The sequence below is a fragment of the Phacochoerus africanus genome, chromosome 2 (assembly GCF_016906955.1).
Source record: "Phacochoerus africanus isolate WHEZ1 chromosome 2, ROS_Pafr_v1, whole genome shotgun sequence".
NCBI classification, from domain to species: Eukaryota; Metazoa; Chordata; class Mammalia; order Artiodactyla; family Suidae; genus Phacochoerus; species Phacochoerus africanus.
In genome coordinates this window covers 278,679,994-278,699,641 of record NC_062545.1, presented here as the reverse complement: position 1 = coordinate 278,699,641, position 19,648 = coordinate 278,679,994, and the positions used below count along the sequence as shown (strand labels likewise).

Sequence of the window (19,648 nt, the reverse complement as noted above, 5' to 3'; positions counted from 1 at the left end):
AGCCCTTATTCCAATTCCAGGACCCGGACGACGCCCTCACTTGGGAATCAGGGCCCCTCCCCGCGGAGCGCCGGGGCCCGAGGCGGGTGGTCTCCGGGGCCGGCCCTCGGCGCCCAGGCGGTACGAGCGCTTGGGAGGTTTTCTCCTCGGTCCCTCCGCCAAAAGTCTGAGGACATCGAGCGGAGAAACAGCACAGGGAGGCGCGGTGGCTGCGCGAGGTACCCAGGAGACGCTCTGGCCCCGCCGCGGGGCTCCCGGCCACGGCCCGGAGGTCTACGGGCGCGCGCACTCCCGAAGGCGGCCGCGCGGGGGCAGCACCGGCCCTCCCGAGCGCCCCGTCCCGTCGTGCCCCGCGCCTCTGCCGGGGCCGCGGAGGCGGGACTTCCGGTCGCCGAGCCGCAGTCGCGCTGCTGCTGCCGGAAGCGAACGGCGCCGAGGACCGGCTCCGGCTCTGCCTGCAGGTGAGGAGCGGCGCGGGTGAGGGGACGTGCGGGACCAGGGGTCGCGACGGGCGAGGGCGGCAGGCGGGAGGCTGCGAGGGCCCCGGCGGGTGCGGGGCTGCGAGGGGCCAGACGCGGCGGGCGAGGGGCGGCGGCGGCGGGTCGGCCCAGGGGCTGGTCCGCGCCCGGGTCTCCCCGGCGCCCGGCAGCGCGGCGGTCCTCGAAGCCCCTTCCCGCCGCCCGCGGCTGCCGGGAGCTGCTGCCGCTTCTGCGCCGGCCGGATTGGGCCCGTGGGGTTCATGAACACTCCGCGTTTCGGCCTCTTGCCGCGGCGCGAGCTGCGCAGGCTGGGGGCCCGGTGGGTCTGCGGCGCGGAGGAGCCCGCCCCGGGCGGGAGGGTGTTTTTCGGGCGTGTTTTTGGCTCCTGGGTCCCTGCTTGGGTGCTTTGGCGTTTCTCCTGCTGCTGCTGCCGCTTTACGACCCTTTCTCCCTTGTGACCCTTTTCGACTCCCCCGACCCTGGTTCCTAAGAGAAGCGGCCCTTGGCCTTTAGCGGGGTTGGGTTAGTGCCCTGGGCTGGGGTCGCGGCAGGCCCCGCCCTCGGAAGGCTCCTGGCTCCTGGCACCCGGTCAGTCGGTCTCAGGGAAGCTTGCCCGCCGCGGTCTGTGTCCAACTGTGCAAGGCCGAGCAGGCTGCGCCTGGGCTCCTCGTCCTCCTCCAGCAGCCCGTGTGCCACCCCCGCCCTCCGGGGGTGAGCAGCGCACTCCTGGCCTGGCTCTGGGGCGGTTGGACCACGTTCGCGTCCATCGTTCTCCCTGTGCTGGTTGCAGCTGTGGAGCAGTGGACAGCGAAGAGCAGGCGGGCGCGGGGCGTCAGGTCAGCAGCCCCCCCCCGGCCCGGGCCTCTGAGGCCCCTCGGTCTGCTTTGGTCAGGCTTCTGCCATGGCCCACAGGCCGGAACGGTGGGACTCCCGTTCTCCCTGGGATCCTAACCTCGTGTGTGTGGGGGCAGGCGGGAGGCATGGATATAGACGCGGAGAGAGAGAAGATATCCAAGGAGATCAAGGAGCTAGAGAGGATTTTGGATCCAGGCTCTTCGGGCATCAATGAGGACGTCTCAGAGTCGAGTCTGGATTCGGATTCTGAGGCAGGTCAGCGGCCACCCTCCCTGGTCAGAGCAGCCCTGCTGCCTTTCCTCCCCTGGACTGTTTGTTTCCGTCCTTCCTTCGTGAGGGGGGGACCTGCCTGGTGCTGGTCCGCTGCCTCGAGCTGTCCTGCGGGCGGGGCTTCCAGGGCTCGGCCATCAGCCGTCCCCGTGCTCCAGCAGTCACCGGGCTCAGACCCAGGGGCCTCTTCCCTGGGCCGCGGCTGCCCAGGCTCTCGTTCTGCCCACCCCACACGCTCCCCCAGGGCTCGAGTGCCCCTCCCCGCAGCTCCGACTGGAGGCCTGCCTGCGGTGGGGGCCATCCGGAGCCCCCCAGCGTGCTCGCCGCCTTCTGGCACCGCCTCTCACAGTCCGCAGCCACACTGGGGCCTTTTTCACCTGTTATCGGGGCCGGTGTTATCAGAGCTGTGCCTCTGGCGAGCTCCCGCTCCCCCAGGACGGAGCTGTCTCCTGCGAAGCCTCCCCTCGTTGCCCCAGCGGTCCCTGTTCCCTGCATTCCTGGGGTACTTTGTGTTAGGCTGGCATCTCCTCTTTCTGGCTGACCCGGCCCTGGGTCCAGTGGTGGGTCCGCGCAGCACTGGTCTCATCCCCACCCACCTCCGCCCTCTCTCATCTGCGGCGGCCCAGGAACTGGGCCGTGTGCCGCACTGGCGGGCAGGTCGGTCCCCTCGGCGCCTGCATCGTCCTGTGACCAGTCACCAACCAGTGACGTTTGCGTCTCTACAGAGTCACTGCCGGACGACGACGCGGACGCTACTGGCCCCCTGCTCTCGGTAACTTTGGCCTGAGCTGGCCGCCCCCTGAGGCAGACGCATCACCCTTCCAGTGGGCCCGGGAAGTGGGGGGAGAGGGGGGATGCGTGAACTCAGCTCAGTTTTTCTGTGTTACAGGAGTAACTCACTTCTGTCAGTAAAGAGAAAACATCTCAAAATAACATCAAAATTAAGCCTGTCCCAGAGTTTCCTTAGTGGCTCAGAGGTTAATGAACCCGACTAGTATCCATGAGGACACGAGTTTGATGCCTGGCCTCGCTCAGTGGATTGGGGATCTGGCGTTGCCGTGAGCTGTGGTGTAGGTCGCAGACACGGCTCGGATCCTGCGTTGCTGTGACTGTGGCCGCAGCATGCAGAAGTTCTCAGGCCAGGGGTTAAACCATCCCCAGTGACGACGCCAGTCCTGAATGTGCTGAGCTGCCAGGGAAGTCCCTGCTTGCCGCTTCTAACAGCTGAGTGCTCCATGGTACAGGTTCGGCAGAGCTCTATGTTTTTCTGGACTCGTCTTTTTAGGGCCACGCCTGTGGCACATGGAAGTTCCCAGGCCAGGGGTCGAATCAGAGCTGCAGCTGCGGGCCTGCACCACAGCCACAGCAACGCCGGGTCCAGGCCGCGTTTACAGCCTACACCACAGGTCACCGCAATGGGGGATCCTTAGCCCACTGATTGAGGCAGGGATCGAACTTGCATCCTCACGGATACCAGTGGGGTTCGTGACCACTGAGCCATGACAGGAACTCCCAGGGATGGAACTTGTGCCGTGTTTGTGGTTCGTGCCACAGCTACAGCAATGCCAGATCCTTAGCCTGCTAAGCTGCGCGGGAACTCCCAAGCCGAATGGTTTTAAACTAGGGAATGCCCGTGCCCTCTGGGTGGCCCTGTGTCACAGGTCTCGCAGCCAGAACATGGCTCCACGGGGCCGCGAGCGAATGGGGGCGTGCATCCCGCCTCCTTACCTGTGCTTTCCCCGCGCAACCAGGAGGACGAGCGGTGGGGAGATGCCAGCAACGACGAGGACGACGCAAAGGAGCGGGCCCTGCCCGAGGACCCCGAGACCTGCCTGCAGCTGAACATGGTCTACCAGGAGGTGGTCCGCGAGAAGCTGGCCGAGGTCAGCCTGCTGCTGGCCCAGAACCGGGAGCAGCAGGTAGGACCGGCCTCGGGCCCCCGTCTCTGCAGGGAGAGTCTCTGCTGCCTGGCCCACAGGTGGCCCTTGTGTCCCGCAGGAGGAGGTCTCGTGGGCCCTGGCGGGGTCTGGAGGCCGCAGGGTGAAGGACGGCCGGAGCCCGCCCGTGCGCCTGTACGTGGGGCACTTCATGAAGCCCTACTTCAAGGACAAGGTCACCGGGGCGGTGAGTGGCCGGGCCGCTGGCCCAGCGACGCGCGGCTCAGGCCCCGTGGGCGGGGCTTTTGTCCCCACGCCCTTCTGCGGGTGTCGTGAATTCTTGTGGCTTCTTCGGGATAATGTTCTCCAGCTTCGCTAAATTAAGACGCTGCCCTGGGCCCTGGGTCCAAGGCCAGGCCCATCCCCGGGAACGGGCGGCTGCCCTCGCTCCTTGGAGGGAACGAGGCATCTCCTCGAGGGGCGCGTGGGCAGGGCGGCTGGGGAGACGGTTGAGCCCCGGCAGTGTTAGTGCAACCGCTGAGCACGCCCTGTGCCCACTGCATTGTGCCAGAGCCAGTCCTGGGGCAGGGCTCTGGGGCCAGCGCCCAGGGCCCGGCCTGGCACATGGCTGGGCTGCTGGAGGAAGCTGCAGGGACGGGGTCCTGCGTCCTGTCCGGGAGCAGGCTTGGCATCATGTGACATTGTCTGACAGGGGCCTCCTGCCAACGAGGACACGCGGGAGAAGGCCGCCCAGGGCGTCAAGGCCTTCGAGGAGCTTCTGGTGACCAAGTGTAAGAGCCTGGCCCTGCCTCTCGCTCCCAGCCCAGTGGCCCCATGGGCTGCTCCGGGCTTTGACCGCCGGGCCCGTCCCCTCGGGCCAGGGTGGGGCCATCGCCCCGCGGCTCACTGCCTCACGGCCCTCTCTCCTGCCTCATTGCTGAGCGGCCGGGAGGCCCCGTGCGTGCGTGTAGCTGGTGCCAGGCCCGGGGGGACGGAGGGCACGGTGGCCTGGACAGTGTGCGGGAGTCGCCAAGAGGGTTCCGTCGCGGCACAGGCCTCCCGGTGGGCCCCGTGCCGACGCCCTCTGTCTCCTCAGGGAAGAGCTGGGAGAAGGCCCTGCTCCGGAAGGCCGTGGTGAGCGACCGCCTGCAGCGTCTGCTTCAGCCCAAGTTGCTGAAGTACGTACGTCCGGGCGCGGGGGGCACGGGGGACGTGGCTGCCCGCCAGGCAGGGCCTCCGTCCGCCCTGCGCCTGCTGCTCCCTGAGCTCCTCCCGGAGGGGTGGCCAGGGCCCAGGGTCGGGCGTGGAGGAGCCGGCCGGGCTTGCCGTCGTGCGGCCCGTGTGGGCCCTCTGGTCTGGGCCTCCGCTTCCCCTCTGCCGTGAGCGAGGCCCCGCCCCCAGTCTCAGGCCGGGGGGTTTCACGTGTGGGCCAGGCTTGGTCGTGAGGGTCGCGTCGCCTCTCGGCCGGGGGGCACCTGGGTTTTCTTCTGGGCCCGTTCTGGAAGCTGCAGCCATAAGCAGCGGCGTCTGGCCTCATCACTGGGTGTGGGAGTCAGGGCGTCTGTGGCGCGCCTGGCAGTGGGGGGTCGCAGGCCTGAGCAGAGCCGTGGGGACACGGACCGCCGCCGCCCACCCGCGTCCACGCTCACGGTGCCGCACCAGCCTCCCATGCGGGCGTCCTGCCGCCCGCTCTGGGCGAGGAGGCCGGGCCCTGCGGAGGATGGGTGACGTGTCCGCAGGGGGCAGTGGCCCGGAGCGGGGTGCGTGCCAGATCCGTGGAGAGGCTGCGGCGCCCACCGGGCACGGCGTCCCCTTGGGTGGCCTCAGTGCGTCTCTGTCTCTCAGGCTGGAGTACCTGCAGCAGAAGCAGAGCCGGGCGACGAGTGACGCGGAGAGGCAGGCCCTGGAGAAGCAGGTCCGCGAGGCCGAGAAGGAGGTGCAGGACATCAGGTGAGGGGGCCCCGCGGAGGGCGGCGCCCGGGAGAGCCAGCACCCGGCCTGACCCGCCGCCTCGTCCTTTGCCAGTCAGCTGCCAGAGGAGGCCTTGCTCGGCCACAGGCTGGACAGCCACGACTGGGAGAAAATTGCCAACGTGAACGTGAGTTGGGGGCGGCTCTGTCCTGGTGGCCGGGCCTGGGGGTGGGGCTCAGCTTCGGGCAGAGAGGCCGGAGCTCCCTGCCGCGGCCCCACCTGCCGTCTCTGCCGAGCAGTTCGAAGGCGGCCGCAGCGCGGAGGAGACCCGCAAGTTCTGGCAGAACCACGAGCACCCGAGCATCAACAAGCAGGAGTGGAGCGCGCAGGAGGTGGACCAGCTGAAGGCCATCGCGGCCAAGCACGGCCACCTGCGGTGGCAGGAGATCGCCGAGGAGCTGGGGGTGAGCACTGGAGGGTCTCCCGGCCAAGGGCCGAGCCGGTTCCGCAGCCGGGGGCCGGCAGCTGTGTGTCTGCACTCACCCCGGCGAGGGCGTGGCCCTGGGGGAGGCTGAGTCTCCAGGGGCCCCGCAGCCCCAGAGCTCCCTCCCTCCGTCCCGCAGGCGCTCCCCACGCCGCCGGGAGCCCCGTGCGCGTCCCTTCCCTTCCCTTCCATCCTGTCGCCGGCGGAGCTCGGGAGGAGCTGCTTTGGGTGGTTCGAGACCCTTCCCTGGTTTCTTCCCGGCTTCGCTGCGGTTCCCGTCTGCCGAGGTGGGGACCGAGGCCTCTGTCTTGAAGGACGGAGCGTGCGGGGCCCGCTCTTCTGAGGGCAGCTGGGTCTGAGACGGCGCCCTCTTACTGGGCGTGGGTGGCTGTGGGTTCAGTTTTCACTGCCTCTTCAGATCTTGGCTCGTGTAGGAGTTTGTTTTCTCATTTTAAATGGTTGGGCTTGTTGGAATCCTTTTTATTGTTCTTTAGGTCAAATATCATGACCTGAAAACGTGATCTGCAAAATTTCCCGTTTTTTAATTTCTCAGTTTTTAGTGGCCAAGCATGTGATTGCAGCAGACCCAACTGAACTTACCAAAGCTGTTTAAAAACAAAGAGCACAGGAGTTCCCGTCATGGCCCAGGGGTAACGAACCCGACTAACATCCATGAGGATGTGGCTTCAATCCCTGGCCTTGCTCAGGGGGTTAAGGATCTGGCGTGGCCGTGGCTGTGGTGGAGCCCAGGAACTGTGGCTCCGATTTGACCCCTAGCCCAGGAGCTTCCACGTGCTACGGGTGCAGCCCTAAAAAGCAAAGCGAATAAATAAGTGAAAACAAAGGTATCTCCTGCTCTGGGAGCCTAGGGTTCCCTACGCACCTCTTAGGTAGAATTCTTTTTTTGTCTTTTGTCTTTTTCTGTCTTTTGGGGCCACACTTTCAGCATGTAGAGGTTCCCAGGCTAGGGGTCTAATCAGAGCTGCAGCCGCTGGTCTCCACCACAACCACAGCAACGCAGGATCTGAGCCGCGCCTGCGACCCACACCACAGCCCACGGCAACGCCGGATCCCCAGCCCACTGACGGAGGCCAGGGATTGAACCCGCAGCCTCGTGGCTCCTCGTTGGATTCGCTAACCACTGCGCCGCACAGGAGCTCCTAGGGTCCCATTCCTGAGTTGTGCTCTCTGGAGCCGCTGGACTCTGAAGGAGCCGTGTGGCCGCGAGTCGGGTGAAACCCGGGTGGCAGCTGCTGTGCGACTGGGGACACGGGCTCTCCTTCGCTCGGTAAACAGGGCTGCACAAGTTCCTTTTCTGTCTTTCGTTTTCTTAGTGTTTTCCTCTCTTAAGACCTTTTTTGGAGCCGCTTGGCTCCACGGCAAAGTTGAGAGGAAGGGGCAGCGTCTCTCGCAGGCCCTGTGCCCTGCGGGCCTCGCCTCCCCGGAGCGGCACCCGTCCTTACCGCGTCACAGTCACCCGGTTTCCGTCGGGGTCGTGGGGGTGCTGCACCTGGGGTGGGTTTCCGCAGAAGCAGACGACGTGTGCCCCCCTTCGCACCTCATGCGGAGCAGGTTCTCGCTGTCCTAAACCCTCCACGCTGCGCCCTGGGGTCCTGCCACCCCCACCCCGGCAGCTGCTCTTCGTCGCGCTGTCCCCACCGTCTCGCCCCGTTCCGAGGGCCGCAAGGGTGGAGGCTTCCCAGGGCGACGCCTCCCGCTCAGTCCTGTGCAGTTGAGTTTCCTCCCCGTCTGCAGGGCGTGGTGGTTCGTTTCTTGTTCACACCGAGTCGTATTCCGGTGTCTGGATGGACCGGAATTTCCCTGTTCAGCACCTGCTGAACGGCAGCTCGGGGGCGTCCAAGGTGTGTCCCCGTGAGGACAGCGGCAGTGCACGTCTGGCGGGCGGCGGGGTCCACACAAGTGTTCACCACCTCTGGGTCAGGCGCAGGCCGCACGGTCGCTGGGTCGCGGTGGCAACACGTCCTGCTCTGTACCTGCAGTGGCCCTCGGAGCGGCTGCGCTCGGCCACCTTCCCACGTCGGAGCGGGGGTTCCTGCTGCCCCCGGGGGCCTAGCCTTGGGCGGGGTCGTCCTGTTCATGTCCCCTGAGACAGAGGCCCTGGAAGCTCCCGCGCTGTGTGCCGTCCACACGTCGTCTTTGCCGCGGGTCTGTTGTGGCCCCCGGTCCTGTTTGGATCGGGTTGCGGGCTTCCTGATTGTTGCGCTCTAGGCGTCTGTGTGTGTTGGTAACACCTCCTCTCGGGCGTCTTTTCACAAGTACCTTCTCCGGCCTGTGCCCTCTTCTGCTTCCCTCGGCCGTGTCTCTCGTGGAGCCGAGGTGGTCCATTAAATCGCGGGCCAGCACGTGAGGTGTTTCTTCCACGCACGCGCGTTCACGTCGGAAGCGCGTCGCCAGGCCCAGGCCTCGTGGCGGAGCGGACCGCCCAAGGCCAGGCAGCCGCTGCGCTGGAAGCAGAGCTCGCTTTAGGAGAGAAGGGCTTCAGATGCCGTTCGCGGGCTCTGGGAGCCCCTTCCCCGGGAGACGGGTGGAGGGACAGGCGGCGCTGGGAGCCGGAGGCTGTCAGCGCACCAGGGGCTGTCAGCGCCGCCCGGCCTGCGCCTCTCAGCCGCCCCACGTGGGCTTCGAGGAGCGGATGCGGCCCCGAGTTGGAGCCGGAGCCGCGGGGCCGGCCGCACCGAGGACTCCGATGAAGTCTGAGTTTGCAGGAGGCGCGGGTGTCACGCCAGTGCACCGTCGGGACTCTGCAGACAGACCCCTTGCGTCAGCCGGGGCTTGGCGGTCCTTGTCAGTGGCCCCGTTCGCCGTCAGGGCTGCCCCCCACTGTCCCCGGTCCCAGGCCCTGGGCCGTGACCCCCGCCTCCCCCCCGTGCCCGCAGACCCGCCGCAGTGCCTTCCAGTGCCTGCAGAAGTACCAGCAGCACAACGCAGCCCTGAAGCGCAGGGAGTGGACGCAGGAGGAGGACCGCATGCTCACCCAGCTGGTGCAGGCCATGGGTGTCGGCAGCCACATCCCCTACCGGCGCAGTGAGTCCTGGGGGTCCTCCCGGGCGGCCCGCGAGCCGGTCGCCGGGGGCCGCCTGACTCGCCGCGGGCTCTGTCTGCAGTCGCCTACTACATGGAGGGGAGGGACTCCACGCAGCTCATCTACCGCTGGACCAAAAGCTTGGACCCCGCCCTGAAGAAGGGGCTCTGGGCCCCAGAGGAGGACGCGGTGCGTTTGCCGGGACCCGGGCCGGGCTGCTGGGCCCTGTGCCCTGTCTTGGGCCAACGCGGGGGTGCAGAGGTCGTGACCCTGCCCGCAGAGGCATTGTCTGTCTCCTCGTCTCTCCCTGCAGAAGTTGCTCCAGGCAGTTGCCAAATACGGGGAGCAGGACTGGTTTAAAATCCGGGAGGAGGTGCCAGGTAGGAGCGATGCCCAGTGCCGAGATCGGTGAGTCGCACAGCGCCGGCCAGGGAGGCCTTGCTGGGGCTGCTTCCGTGTGGGCCGCGGGCGGGGCTGGGGGCTGGCCCCGGTGGCCTGCGGGCTGAGGAGGGTGGCGCGGCCCTCGGGGCCTGGGGTGGCGGGCTTGGCCTGCTCCGGGAGCAGGATGGCCGCTTTCTCAAACCAGGTTTTGTCCAGGCGCCCCGTGAGGTCCTGGCAGCTGCCCTGCTTGGCGGTAGCCCTGAGCCCTGCTCCCCAAGTTCTTCTCCCGGGCCCCGGGGCAGGGTCTCTGCAGGCTGCCTCGGCGTCCTCCTTCTTGGCTCATTTATTTTTTTGGCAACAGCTTTATCACGTAGCTTACATCTGACTCGCTGGCTTAGAGCGTACGGTTCCGTGGGTTCAGTGTGTTCCTGGGGCCGCGCGGCCGTCATCCCAGTAGTTTTCGGTAATGCTGTGGTCGCCCCACAAAGAAACGCTGCTCCCTAACAAGAGCCCCGCTCAAGACGGGCGAGGGCTTGACGGGACACGTCCCCGGGGGCAGACACGCACGTGGCCCCGAGTCCGTCATTGTCGACGTTCGAGGCGGCAGCGCAGCCGGCGACTGCTTCCCGTGCCTTGGGACATTGGCGCTTTTACAGCTGGGGAGGGACAGGTGCTGGAGAGGACGCGGCCCGGCTGCCGCCCTCGCACACGCTGTCGGCAGGGTCGGAACGTGGTTCGGCCGCCGGGACAGCCCCGGGGCCTCTGCGGGGCGCTGAGCACAGGATGGCTGGTCCCCTGCCGCCACACCCCGTCCCCGAGAGAACTGAAAGCAGGGCCTCGGCCCTTTGTACGCCCACCTCCCCGCGGCCGTGTTCACGGCGGCCCGAAGGCGGAACCAGCCCACGTGTCTGCCCCAGAGCGGACGGGAGGGTGCGCGTGGGCAGCGGAGCAGCTCCGCCTCGGAAACGCACGACGTCCTGGCGCCTGGCGCGTCACAGGGACCCGCGAGAGCGAGACCGCGCGGGTGCTCGCTCGTTTCAGCCGCGCCTGCGAGGGCAGTCACGGGCCTCGGGGCGCCGCTTCTCTAACTTGGGGAGGCGCGGCTGTTTTCGGAAGGTTGTCCGTCCCGCCGGCCGCGAGGGAGGGCCCGCCCCACGTCCTTGCCGTCGCTGACCGTCCTGGCGCCCACGTCGCCCACGTCCTAGTGGGCGTGAACGGGCTCTCCCGGTGGTTTTGGGGTGCGTTTCCCTGACGGCTGGCGATGCCGACCGTCCTTCCCGGTGCTGCGGGGCCTTTTGCGTGTCTTCTCTGAAGAAGTACCGGGGCTTGTCCTCCGCTGCCTTCAAACGGAACGTTCTCGACGTGCTCCAGACACGAGTCTCTCGGCAGACGCGTGACGTGTAGACCCCCCTCTTCTCAGGGGTGACCTTTGAAGCACGAGCGTTTCCAGCAAGCCGTCAGCGGACGTCGCTTCCCTGTGCTTCTCTGTGGCCGCCTGCGCTCTGGGTGTCGCGGCTTGGAAACCGTCGCGGGGGCCGGCAGCCGCGTGGCTTCTCCAGGACCCCTCGTTCCGTTTGCCGCAGGTATCTCCGGAGGTTGCGGCTGAGCTTGAAGAAGGGACGATGGAGCGCCCAAGAAGAGGAAAGGCTCCTTGAGCTGATAGGAAAACACGGCGTGGGTGAGTCCCCATTTCCCCGAGTCGCTTGAGGTCCACGGGCACGAGGGAGTGACGGGGCGCGTGCTCGTGTCAGGAGCCGCCGCGGTGAGTCTCGGAGCCGTCCGTGCCCGCGAAGGTGGTGCTGCCGGCCGCGGTCCGCGTCTGGCCCTTGTCCTGGCCCGGCCTCGCCGTCCCGGCAGGGCGGGGGGGCTCGGGCCTCTGGGCACCCCCACCCCACCCACCCCGAGTCGCCCTGTGCGGCCCCTCCCCTCGGCTGCCGCCCGTTTGTTCTCTGTGCCTGTGTTTTTTGTTTTGTTTCACCTTTGAGACTCCGTTCACGAGCGAGACCGTGCTGAGCGCGTCTGTCTGTCTGGCCTCGTGTGGCCTGACGCCCTCTAGGTCCGTCCACGTCGTTGCAAGGTTTCGTTTCTGTCCTCCTGCGGCGGAGCCTCGCCCGCTGTGTGTACCCTCTGTCGTTCTTGACCCCTCTTCCTCCCGCCCCAGCGGAGCCGTGGGTCGCGTCCCTGTGTGGGTGACGCCGCGGGGAGCCCTGGCATGCTAGCTCTTCCGCAGAGGCTCGGGAGAGCCCGCCTCCGAAGCCGTCCGGCCCTGGGCTTGTGTTTGCTGAGTTGGCTAAACGACTGAGGCGGGGTTTCCTCGGGTCGTCAGTCTGCTCGTGTTTTCTGTTTGTCTGACTCTGTCTCGGAAGAACGGACGTGCTTCTCCGGGACTCGTCCGACTGGGCGCGTGGCTTGTGCGCGACCACGTCACGTGGGCCTCTCTGTTTCTGTGGCATCGGTTGTAACTGCTTTCCGGCTCTGATTTTGTTGATGTGTGTGGCTGAGAGTTTATCTTTTCAAAGAACCAGCGTTTAGCTTCCTTGATCTCTTGTCTTTTTAGGGCCGCACCCGCGGCACATGGAGGTTCCCAGGCTAGGGGTCCCATCGGAGCTGTGGTCGCCGGCCTGCACCCCAGCCACCGCCGCAGCCACCCCAGATCCGAGCCGTGTCTGCGACCTGCACCCCAGCTCACGGCGGCACTGGATCCTTAACCCAGGGAGCGAGGCCAGGGATGGAACCTGCGTCCTCGTGGACACGGGTCAGATGCGTTTCCACTGTGCCGCGACAGGAACTCCGATCTTTTCCTTTTGTGGTCGGAGAGGAAAAATTGCTTCATTCAGGAGACTGGCAGCCGGGGGAGGAGGCGGACTCGCGCCCGAAGCCCAGCTCCCTCCCTTTTCTGTTGCTCCTTAAATCTCTGGTTCGCCTGTGGAGTTCCTCTTGTGGCTCAGTGGGTTAAGAGCCTGACTGCTCTCCATGGGGGCGCAGGTTCAAGCCTGAAACCCCCTTCTGACGGAATGCAGCAAGGTCCTCTCCAGGAGACACAGGCGCACCTCGCGGCCCGCAAACCGTGTTACCAGAACCTTCCGTAGGGAGTGACTCCCGTGCTCTCCGCTCCTGCAGGTCACTGGGCGAAAATAGCCTCTGAGCTCCCACACCGGACAGACTCCCAGTGCCTGAGCAAGTGGAAGATCATGGCCAGGGTGAGGCTTTGCCGGGAGCTGGCCAGAGGCCCGGCGCCTGTGGGTTCGCGCCACCCGGGGTGGCTGGGGGCGAGGACGAGGGAGCCTGCTTTCTGGCAGGGCGCCTCCTTCCCGGCAGCCGAGGGCAGAGAGACACGGCCTGGCTGGCCGCTGCGCTCTCCGCAGGGCCGTCGGGAGGGTGGGCTTCCGGTACCACGCTCTCCGCCCCTCGGGCCTCTCCCCAGAGGGCGGGCTGGCCTGTCCCCGGGCTGAACCCTGGGAGCCAGGACCTCCGAGCGGCCCTTCCTCCACAGAAGCAGCAGAGCCGGGGCAGGCGGCGGCGGCGGCGGCCGCTTCGCAGGGTGTGCTGGAGCTCCAGCAGCGAGGACAGCGGGGACAGTGGGGACAGCGGGGGCTCCAGCAGCAGCTCCAGCAGCAGTGAGGACGTGGAGCCGGAGGGAGCCCCAGAGGCCCGGGCGGATGGCCAGGCGCCGCCATCGGTGCAGCACCCCGTGCCGGACATGGACCTGTGGGTTCCCACCAGGCAGAGCGCCAGGGTGCCGTGGGGAGTGGGGCCGGGGGCCTGGCCCGGCCACCGCAGCGCCTCCCCCAGGCCTCCCGAGGGCTCCGACGTGGCCCCAGGAGAGGAGACGGGCCGGGCCCAGGCCCCCTCCGAGACCCCAAGCACCAGCCTGAGAGGCGGCGGGTGCCCACGCTCGGCGGATGCGCGCCCCTCGGGCTCCGAGGGTCTGGCGGACGAGGTAGGCCGCGGGCGGGGGCGGGGCGCAGAAGGCCGGGGCCGCGAGTGGGAGCTGTTCCCCCCCGGCCTGCCTGAGTCCCGGTGGGGGGTCCCGCCGTCCACCTGGTCCGACCTGGCCGGTCTCGGGGGTGTGGGGGCCCTGGGTTCAGACTCCGCTCTGGGCACATTTGGGTGGCATTTGGAGCAGACAGACTGGCCCGTCCTGGGCAAGGTTGGAGGTCCACCCTGTGTGCCCAGGGGACCGCGTGGGCCCGTTGCTCGGGAGGGATGTGACGTCGGGTCCGAGGCCTGCCGCCCAGTTTAGCGCAGGCTCGGGGTGGGGCCCGTTCCGGTGCAGCCTCTGCAGCCAGCGCTTAGGGAGCCGTGATCCTCCTCTGGGGGAGGCCCCGCCTGGGGCCACCGCACTCCAGAGGGCGTTTCCACCGGCCCAGCGTGCCGGCGCCACGAGCTTGGGGTCGGGGCAGGGAGCTGTACGTGCGGCCCGAGCAGAGCCCACCCCACGCTGTCTTCCCGTCAGGGGGCGAGGCGTCCGCTCAGGGTGCCCCTGGAGACAGTGCTGCGCGTGCTCAGGACCAACACGGCCGCCCTGTGCCGGGCACTGGTAAGAGCCTGCCCGTGGCCGCCTGCGACGCCCCAGCCGCCAAGCCCCCTACCCCCCAGCCCGCCTCGCCGCCGTCTCCCCTCCTCCGGGCCTGGGGGCCCCTTCTGGCACCAGCAGGCGTGAGAACGATGGGCGGACACCCAGGTGCCTCTCTGTCCTCAGAAGGAGAAGCTGCGGCGGCCTCGCCTGCTCGGCTCACCCCTGGGGCCCAGCCCCAGCGATGGCAGCGTGGCCAGGCCCCGCGTGCAGCCGCGGTGGCGCCGGAGACACGCCCTGCAGAGGAGGCTCCTTGAGCGCCAGCTTCTGATGGCCGTGAGCCCGTGGGTGGGCGACGTCACCCTGCCGTGTGCGCCTTGGAGGCCCGCCGTGCTGCACAGGCGAGGTGCTGCCCCCTGCGTGCCCGGGGACCCACAGGCTCGGGGGGTCACGCCTGCCCTGTTGGGGTGTGGGGGCTGGAAACCCACTGTCCGCTTGGGGGTTGGGATCTTGCCTCTCCCTCTCGTCCTGGGAGCACACGGTGGGCCATTCAGGAAGTGCCAGGGGGAGCAGCTCGTCAGCCTTCCGCCTACCTGGGTGCCCGTGTGTGGGTTTGGGGAGCGTCTCCTCCGGGGGGTGGGCTCGGGAACGCCCCTGGCTGAGCGCGGCAGCAGCTCGACTTGGGCTTCTTCAGGAGGAGGGGGGCCCTAGGCCACTTGGCTCTCGCGCCCTCTCCCCCAGCCGATGGCATCGGGAAGCAGCTGCAGGGCGCCCGCCTGGCCAGCACCCCCGTGTTCACCCTCCTCATCCAGGTAGGCGCCAGCGCAGCCGCCTTGTGCTCGGCCCTCTGGGCACGGGTGTGAAGTCTCTGGCGGGTTATTCCTTGAAGTCCAGCTCTTTGAAGTTGTGGATCCTTCAAAATGGTCCTTCCGGGCCTTGGGACTTTCTGTGGGTGTCAGCGTGGCCGGGGCAGCAGGCTGCCACCGTCAGCTGGACCCCGGGGGAGGGGCCCCGGCAGCCCCCAGGCCATGGAACGGAGGGGACAAGACGCCGGGCACGGCCTCCCAAGGACCTGAGTCGGGGCAGGGAAGACACCGCCGCTCAGGCACCCCGAGGGCCGGAATCTAGGGGACCCGGGGCTTGGGGGCCGCTCCATAAAAGCCGCTGTGGTCGGCACCCGCCGGGGCCCCCACTCCATCTTCACTGGGGGGAGGGCATCTCAGGACGGGCTGGGAAGAGCTGCCTGTCACCGGGGCCAAGCGGTGCCACCCGTCCTTCAGCTGTTCCGGATCGACACGGCCGGCTGCATGGAGGTCGTTCGGGAGAGGAGGGCCCAGCCGCCTGCCCTGCCAAGCGGGGGGAGGGTGAGTGCCTCCCGGGCTCCTCTGTCCCCCTGGCCACCCCCAGTGCTGAGGCCGATGGCACCGCCAGCACTTCCCCGACAGGCCACCTTGGGTGGGGACCTTGGGCAGGCGGGCTCTGTCGGGAGGAGCTGTGTCCCTAAGCCTGGTCTCCAGGAGGGGGTGACGGGACCGTGCTGCTGTCTGGAGGCCGTGGGCCCTCCTGCCTCTCCCTGCAGACCCCTCAGCCCTGACGCCCCCGAGACGAGCTCTCCGGGGTGCTTTGGGGTGGAGTCGTGTTGGGAGGGGGGTGGGCCCTGGGCTTGGGGCCTCGTCCCCACTGCAAGTGAGAGGCGAGTGACGTCCCCGAGGTGCCAGCTCTACTCTTTTCTCTCTCAGGTGCCCTCGAGTGCCCGGAATAGCCCAGGTGATGCCCGTCTGCCTCTTCCTTTGTTTCGGTTGTTCAGTGGGAGAGGGGCCGACCCGGGCTTCCGATTTGGCCCCTTGCGCTGGGTCTGCTTGGATCCTGTGACAGGGACAAGGCCTGGCTGGCGGGCGGGGGGGGGCAGCTCCTGGCACTGAGAGCCAGCCTTCCCCGGCACCAGCTCAGGGGGGTCTCCCCAACAGCAGCAGAGTTGGTGGAGGGTCTGGGGTCCGGGGAGCTGGGGGGGCAGTAGTCCTCACTTGGGGCACGCTCACTGGGCACATAAGCCGAAGTGCAGGGTTGCCGCGGGCTCCCCCCTGCCCACCCGGTCATGGCTGGGGTGCCGAGCGGGCCTGACACACCCCTTGGCCTGGTTGCCCTTCCCACCAGCTGCCCACCCCAAGGGCCCTTCCCCAGGGACGCAGAGCTGGCGGCCTGGAGCTCACAGGCCTGCTCTCTCCTCCCCACAGGCCACCTCTTCCAGAACGGGTCAGCCCGAGGAGCAGCAAAGAAGAGTGCCAGCCACAGCGGGGGCACCGGGCCTCAGTCCCCACCAGCTCCAAGCGGACCCCGGCCCAAGCCCAAAACTGTGTCTGAGCTGCTTCGCGAGAAGCGTCTGCGAGAGGCCCGGGCCCGGAAGGCCGCCCAGGGCCCCGCGGTCCTCCCGCCCCAGCTGCTGCTCTCCTCGCCCGCGATCCTCCAGCCGCTGCCCGCCCAACAGCTCCCGGGCTCCGGCGCCGTGCTCTCTGGGCCTGGGGGCCCGGCAGTAGCCAGTCCAAGTGCTCCAGGCCCCTGGGCCTCAGCCGAGGAGGGACCCCCAGCCCTGCACGCCTTGGCCCTCGCTCCGGCCTCCATGGCAGCTGGCGTGACCCCTGCTGCCCCCAGGGCCCCAGCTCTGGGCCCCAGCCAGGTCCCTGCGAGCTGCCACCTGAGCAGCCTCGGACAGTCGCAGGCACCAGCCACGTCTCGGAAGCAGGGCCTGCCCGAAGCACCGCCTTTCCTCCCTGCAGCCCCCAGCCCCGTTCAGCTGCCTGTTCAGCCCCGCAGCCTAACGCCGTCTCTGGCTGCACACACGGGCGCGTCCCACGTGGTGGCCAGCACCCCTCTGCCCGTTACGTGGGTGCTCACAGCCCAGGGGCTGCTCCCTGTGCCAGCTGTGGTGAGCCTTCCCAGGCCAGCAGGGCCTCCTGACCCCGAGGGGCTGTCGGGGACACCTCCTCCTTCCCTGACGGAGACGCGGGCAGGCCAGGGCCCCAAGCAGCCCCCAGCCCACGTGAGTGTGGGGCCCGATCCCCCTCCCAAGACACCCCCCACAGCCCACAGCCCTGCAGAGGGGCACGGTGATGTGGCCCACGGCCCTGGGGGACCGTCCTGCCCCGGAGAAGCCCAGGTGGCTGGGGAGACATCTGTACCCAGGACGTTGTCCCCGGCCAAGCCCCTGGCCGACCACCCTGAGGCCGAGCCTTGTGGGTCCAGCCAGCTGCCTCTGCCGGGTGGCCTTGGCCCAGGAGGGGCACCCACGAGGCATCAGGGCCTGGAGAGGCCACCCCCACCCTGGCCTGGGCCTGAGAAGGGTGCCCCGGACTTGCGCCTCCTGTCCCAGGAGAGCGAGGCGGCCGTGCGGGGGTGGCTGACAGGGCAGCGGGGGGTGTGCGTGCCCCCACTGGCGGGCAGGCTCTCCTACCAGCCCCCCACGCTGTGCAGCCTGCGGGCGCTGTCTGGCCTCCTGCTCCACAAGAAGGCCTTGGAGCACAGGGCTGCCTCCCTGGTGCCCAGCGGGGCAGCCGGAGCCCAGCAGGCCCCCCTGGGGCAGGTGAGGGAGCGGCTCCAGTCCAGCCCGGCCTACCTGCTGCTGAAGGCACGGTTCCTGGCGGCCTTCGCCCTGCCCGCGCTCCTGGCCACCCTGCCGCCCCACGGCGTCCCCACCACCCTGTCGGCAGCCGCGGGGGTGGACTCCGAGAGCGACGACGACAGCCTGGATGAGCTGGAGCTCGCTGACGACGGCGGACGGCTGGGGGGCTGGCCCAGTGGACGCCAGGCGGGGCCCGCAGCCCCCACCCCCACTCAGGTAGGCGGCCGTGGTGCGGAGCCCTCGCCTCTCCCCGCGGCTCCTGCACGGCGGCTGGGGGCGGGGGGCGGGTCTGGCCCCCAGACCCCCAGGCGGGAGCGGGGGAAGTGGGGCTGGGAGGGCCGGCCGGCTGGTTTCCGAGGAGGAAGAGGCCTCCAGGCTGCCCGATGCTGTGTGGCATCTGGGCAGCAGGAAGCTCGCTGCTGGGACGCCAGGCCCGCCACACGGCCTCGACTGCGGGAGAAGTGGTCCTGGGGCCCCGGTGCGCTCACCCCCCGTGGTGGCCGCGGCGCCCGCGCTTCGTGGACACGGAGGTCCTTCGGGAGTCCCGCCCAGCGTTGTCGTCCCCAGCGTCTCCTCCTCACGAGGAGGTGTCTCCTTGTCCCCTGTTACTGGGGGGCCCAGCGGGAGGGCCAGGTCCCCGCGAGACTCTTGTGCCGGCTTCGAGAGGCCCCTGCTCCGGGGAGCACTGGGGACCCTCCCGGGGACCCCCAGAAGTAGTCAGTCCCTCCCCTTGACACGTGGCCAGGGTGGGCCCCACCCTCCCTGCCAGACCGGCCCAGCCCGTCTCCCTTCCATCCCAGGGCCCCGTCCCCACGGCGGGTACAGCCTCTGGCACCACCGTCCCCCTTGGTTGGGTCCCTGCCCTGCGGGCCCAGCAGGGGGCCCGGAGCCCCCCGAGTGGCTGCTGGAAGACAGCAGCTCTCCGTTCCCTCCCCGTCAGCCCCTGACTGTGACCTGTCACCAGCCCAGCCTGCAGTGGCCCCCACTGTCGGGACCCCAGCCCCTCCCAGAGTCTGAGCAGCTGCCCGTCCCGGCCTTGGGACACAGCATCCGAAGACCTCTCGCTGCTCCCCGCTGCTCCCTCATCCTCTGCCCATGGTGGCTGGAGGGTCACTCGTCCCCTTCTGCTCGGGTTTTGTTTCAGGGAGCACCAGGCCCTGGTGAGGGCTCGGCACCCCCCAGCCTGGATTCTGACGACCTTGACATACTCAGAACCCGGCACGCCTGGCACGCCCGGAAGCGGAGGCGGCTGGTGTGAGCGGTGGGGGTGAGTGGCACGGGCCCTTGGCTCGGGTGCGATGGTGTCGTTCATGGCAGGCCGGGCGAATGCGGGGCTCTGAGGGCAGGGTCTTGGGGGCGCTCCCCTCCCAGGTGTGCCCCAAGGCCTTTGCGCTGCCGCCCGTCTGCCTTGCCTGTTTTCCGTGTGTGCCAGGCTCATCCATACCTCCATTCAGTCTCTGCTTGACCGTCCGCTCCTCAGAGACACCCACCCCGGCCACCCTAGGGCAGCATCACTGTCCCAGCCGTGTCCTCGCGGCACTTGCCCCCCCGACGTCGGCATCAGGCCCCAGCACTGTTGGTCCCCCCGAAACTGAGGCCTGAGTCAGGGCGGGCATCCCCAGAGGTGGAGCCGGGTCCTTGGAGCAGTACGGGCTCCGCTGCAAGAGGCTCTGGGCCTGGAGTAACAGGTGGAGGGAGGGGACAGGGAGCCTGGGAACATGGGGTCAGCCTGTCTAGAGCCCGCTAGGCTCCAGGGCCAGTCCCCCACGCAGCCCGGTCCATGGACTGCAGGTGGGTGGTAGGGCCTCACCCCACCTGCCCAGGCCCATCAGGCAGAGGGGGTCCGAGGGGTCAGGGCACCGTGCCATCAAGTGATCTGTGTTCCAGGATTGCCCTAGGGCGACGCCCACTGCTGCGGCCCGGAGGAGGTGGGCCCGGGGCCCCCGCTGACCCCCTGACCCGCAGAAGAAAGGCTCTGCCAGCAGCGACCACGTCATGACGTGCGCATCAGAGCAGCGGAGGGGCAAAGACATGGGGGGGCTCCCTGGGGGGCAGCAGCTGGGTCACCGCCATGGCACAGATTCAAGTCCTTGGCCTAGGAACTGCCCCAGCCGCAGGTGCAGCCAACAAATAAATAATTTTTGTAGAAGTCCTGTTGGGTTTTTTTTGGCTGTGCTCATGGCACGCGGAAGCTTTTGGGCCGGGGACCAAATCCA

At 68.4% G+C, this 19,648-nt stretch overlaps 1 protein-coding gene across 3 annotated transcripts; it reads left to right on the top strand.

Moving 5' to 3' along the window:
* The first annotated feature begins 382 nt into the window (after positions 1–382).
* Positions 383–19,592, top strand: SNAPC4 (small nuclear RNA activating complex polypeptide 4). 3 transcript variants are annotated; one of them, XM_047768934.1, is made up of 25 exons: positions 388–461; positions 1,161–1,315; positions 1,451–1,589; positions 2,330–2,376; positions 3,356–3,523; positions 3,603–3,728; positions 4,194–4,272; positions 4,578–4,659; positions 5,327–5,431; positions 5,507–5,579; positions 5,692–5,856; positions 8,774–8,921; positions 9,002–9,108; positions 9,233–9,327; positions 10,884–10,978; positions 12,421–12,500; positions 12,794–13,240; positions 13,757–13,840; positions 14,003–14,222; positions 14,558–14,628; positions 15,097–15,180; positions 15,556–15,583; positions 16,051–17,648; positions 18,577–18,699; positions 19,320–19,592. In XM_047768934.1, the coding sequence occupies exons 3-24, from the start codon at positions 1,460–1,462 to the stop codon at positions 18,688–18,690; spliced, it is 4,146 nt and encodes a 1,381-aa protein (XP_047624890.1). In that variant the 5' UTR covers positions 388–461; positions 1,161–1,315; positions 1,451–1,459; the 3' UTR covers positions 18,691–18,699; positions 19,320–19,592. The 3 variants fall into 3 exon arrangements, with proteins under 3 accessions (XP_047624889.1, XP_047624890.1, XP_047624891.1); XM_047768935.1 differs by having other exon boundaries at positions 391–461; positions 1,270–1,315; XM_047768933.1 differs by lacking the exon at positions 1,161–1,315 and having other exon boundaries at positions 383–461.
* The last annotated feature ends 56 nt before the right edge of the window (positions 19,593–19,648 follow it).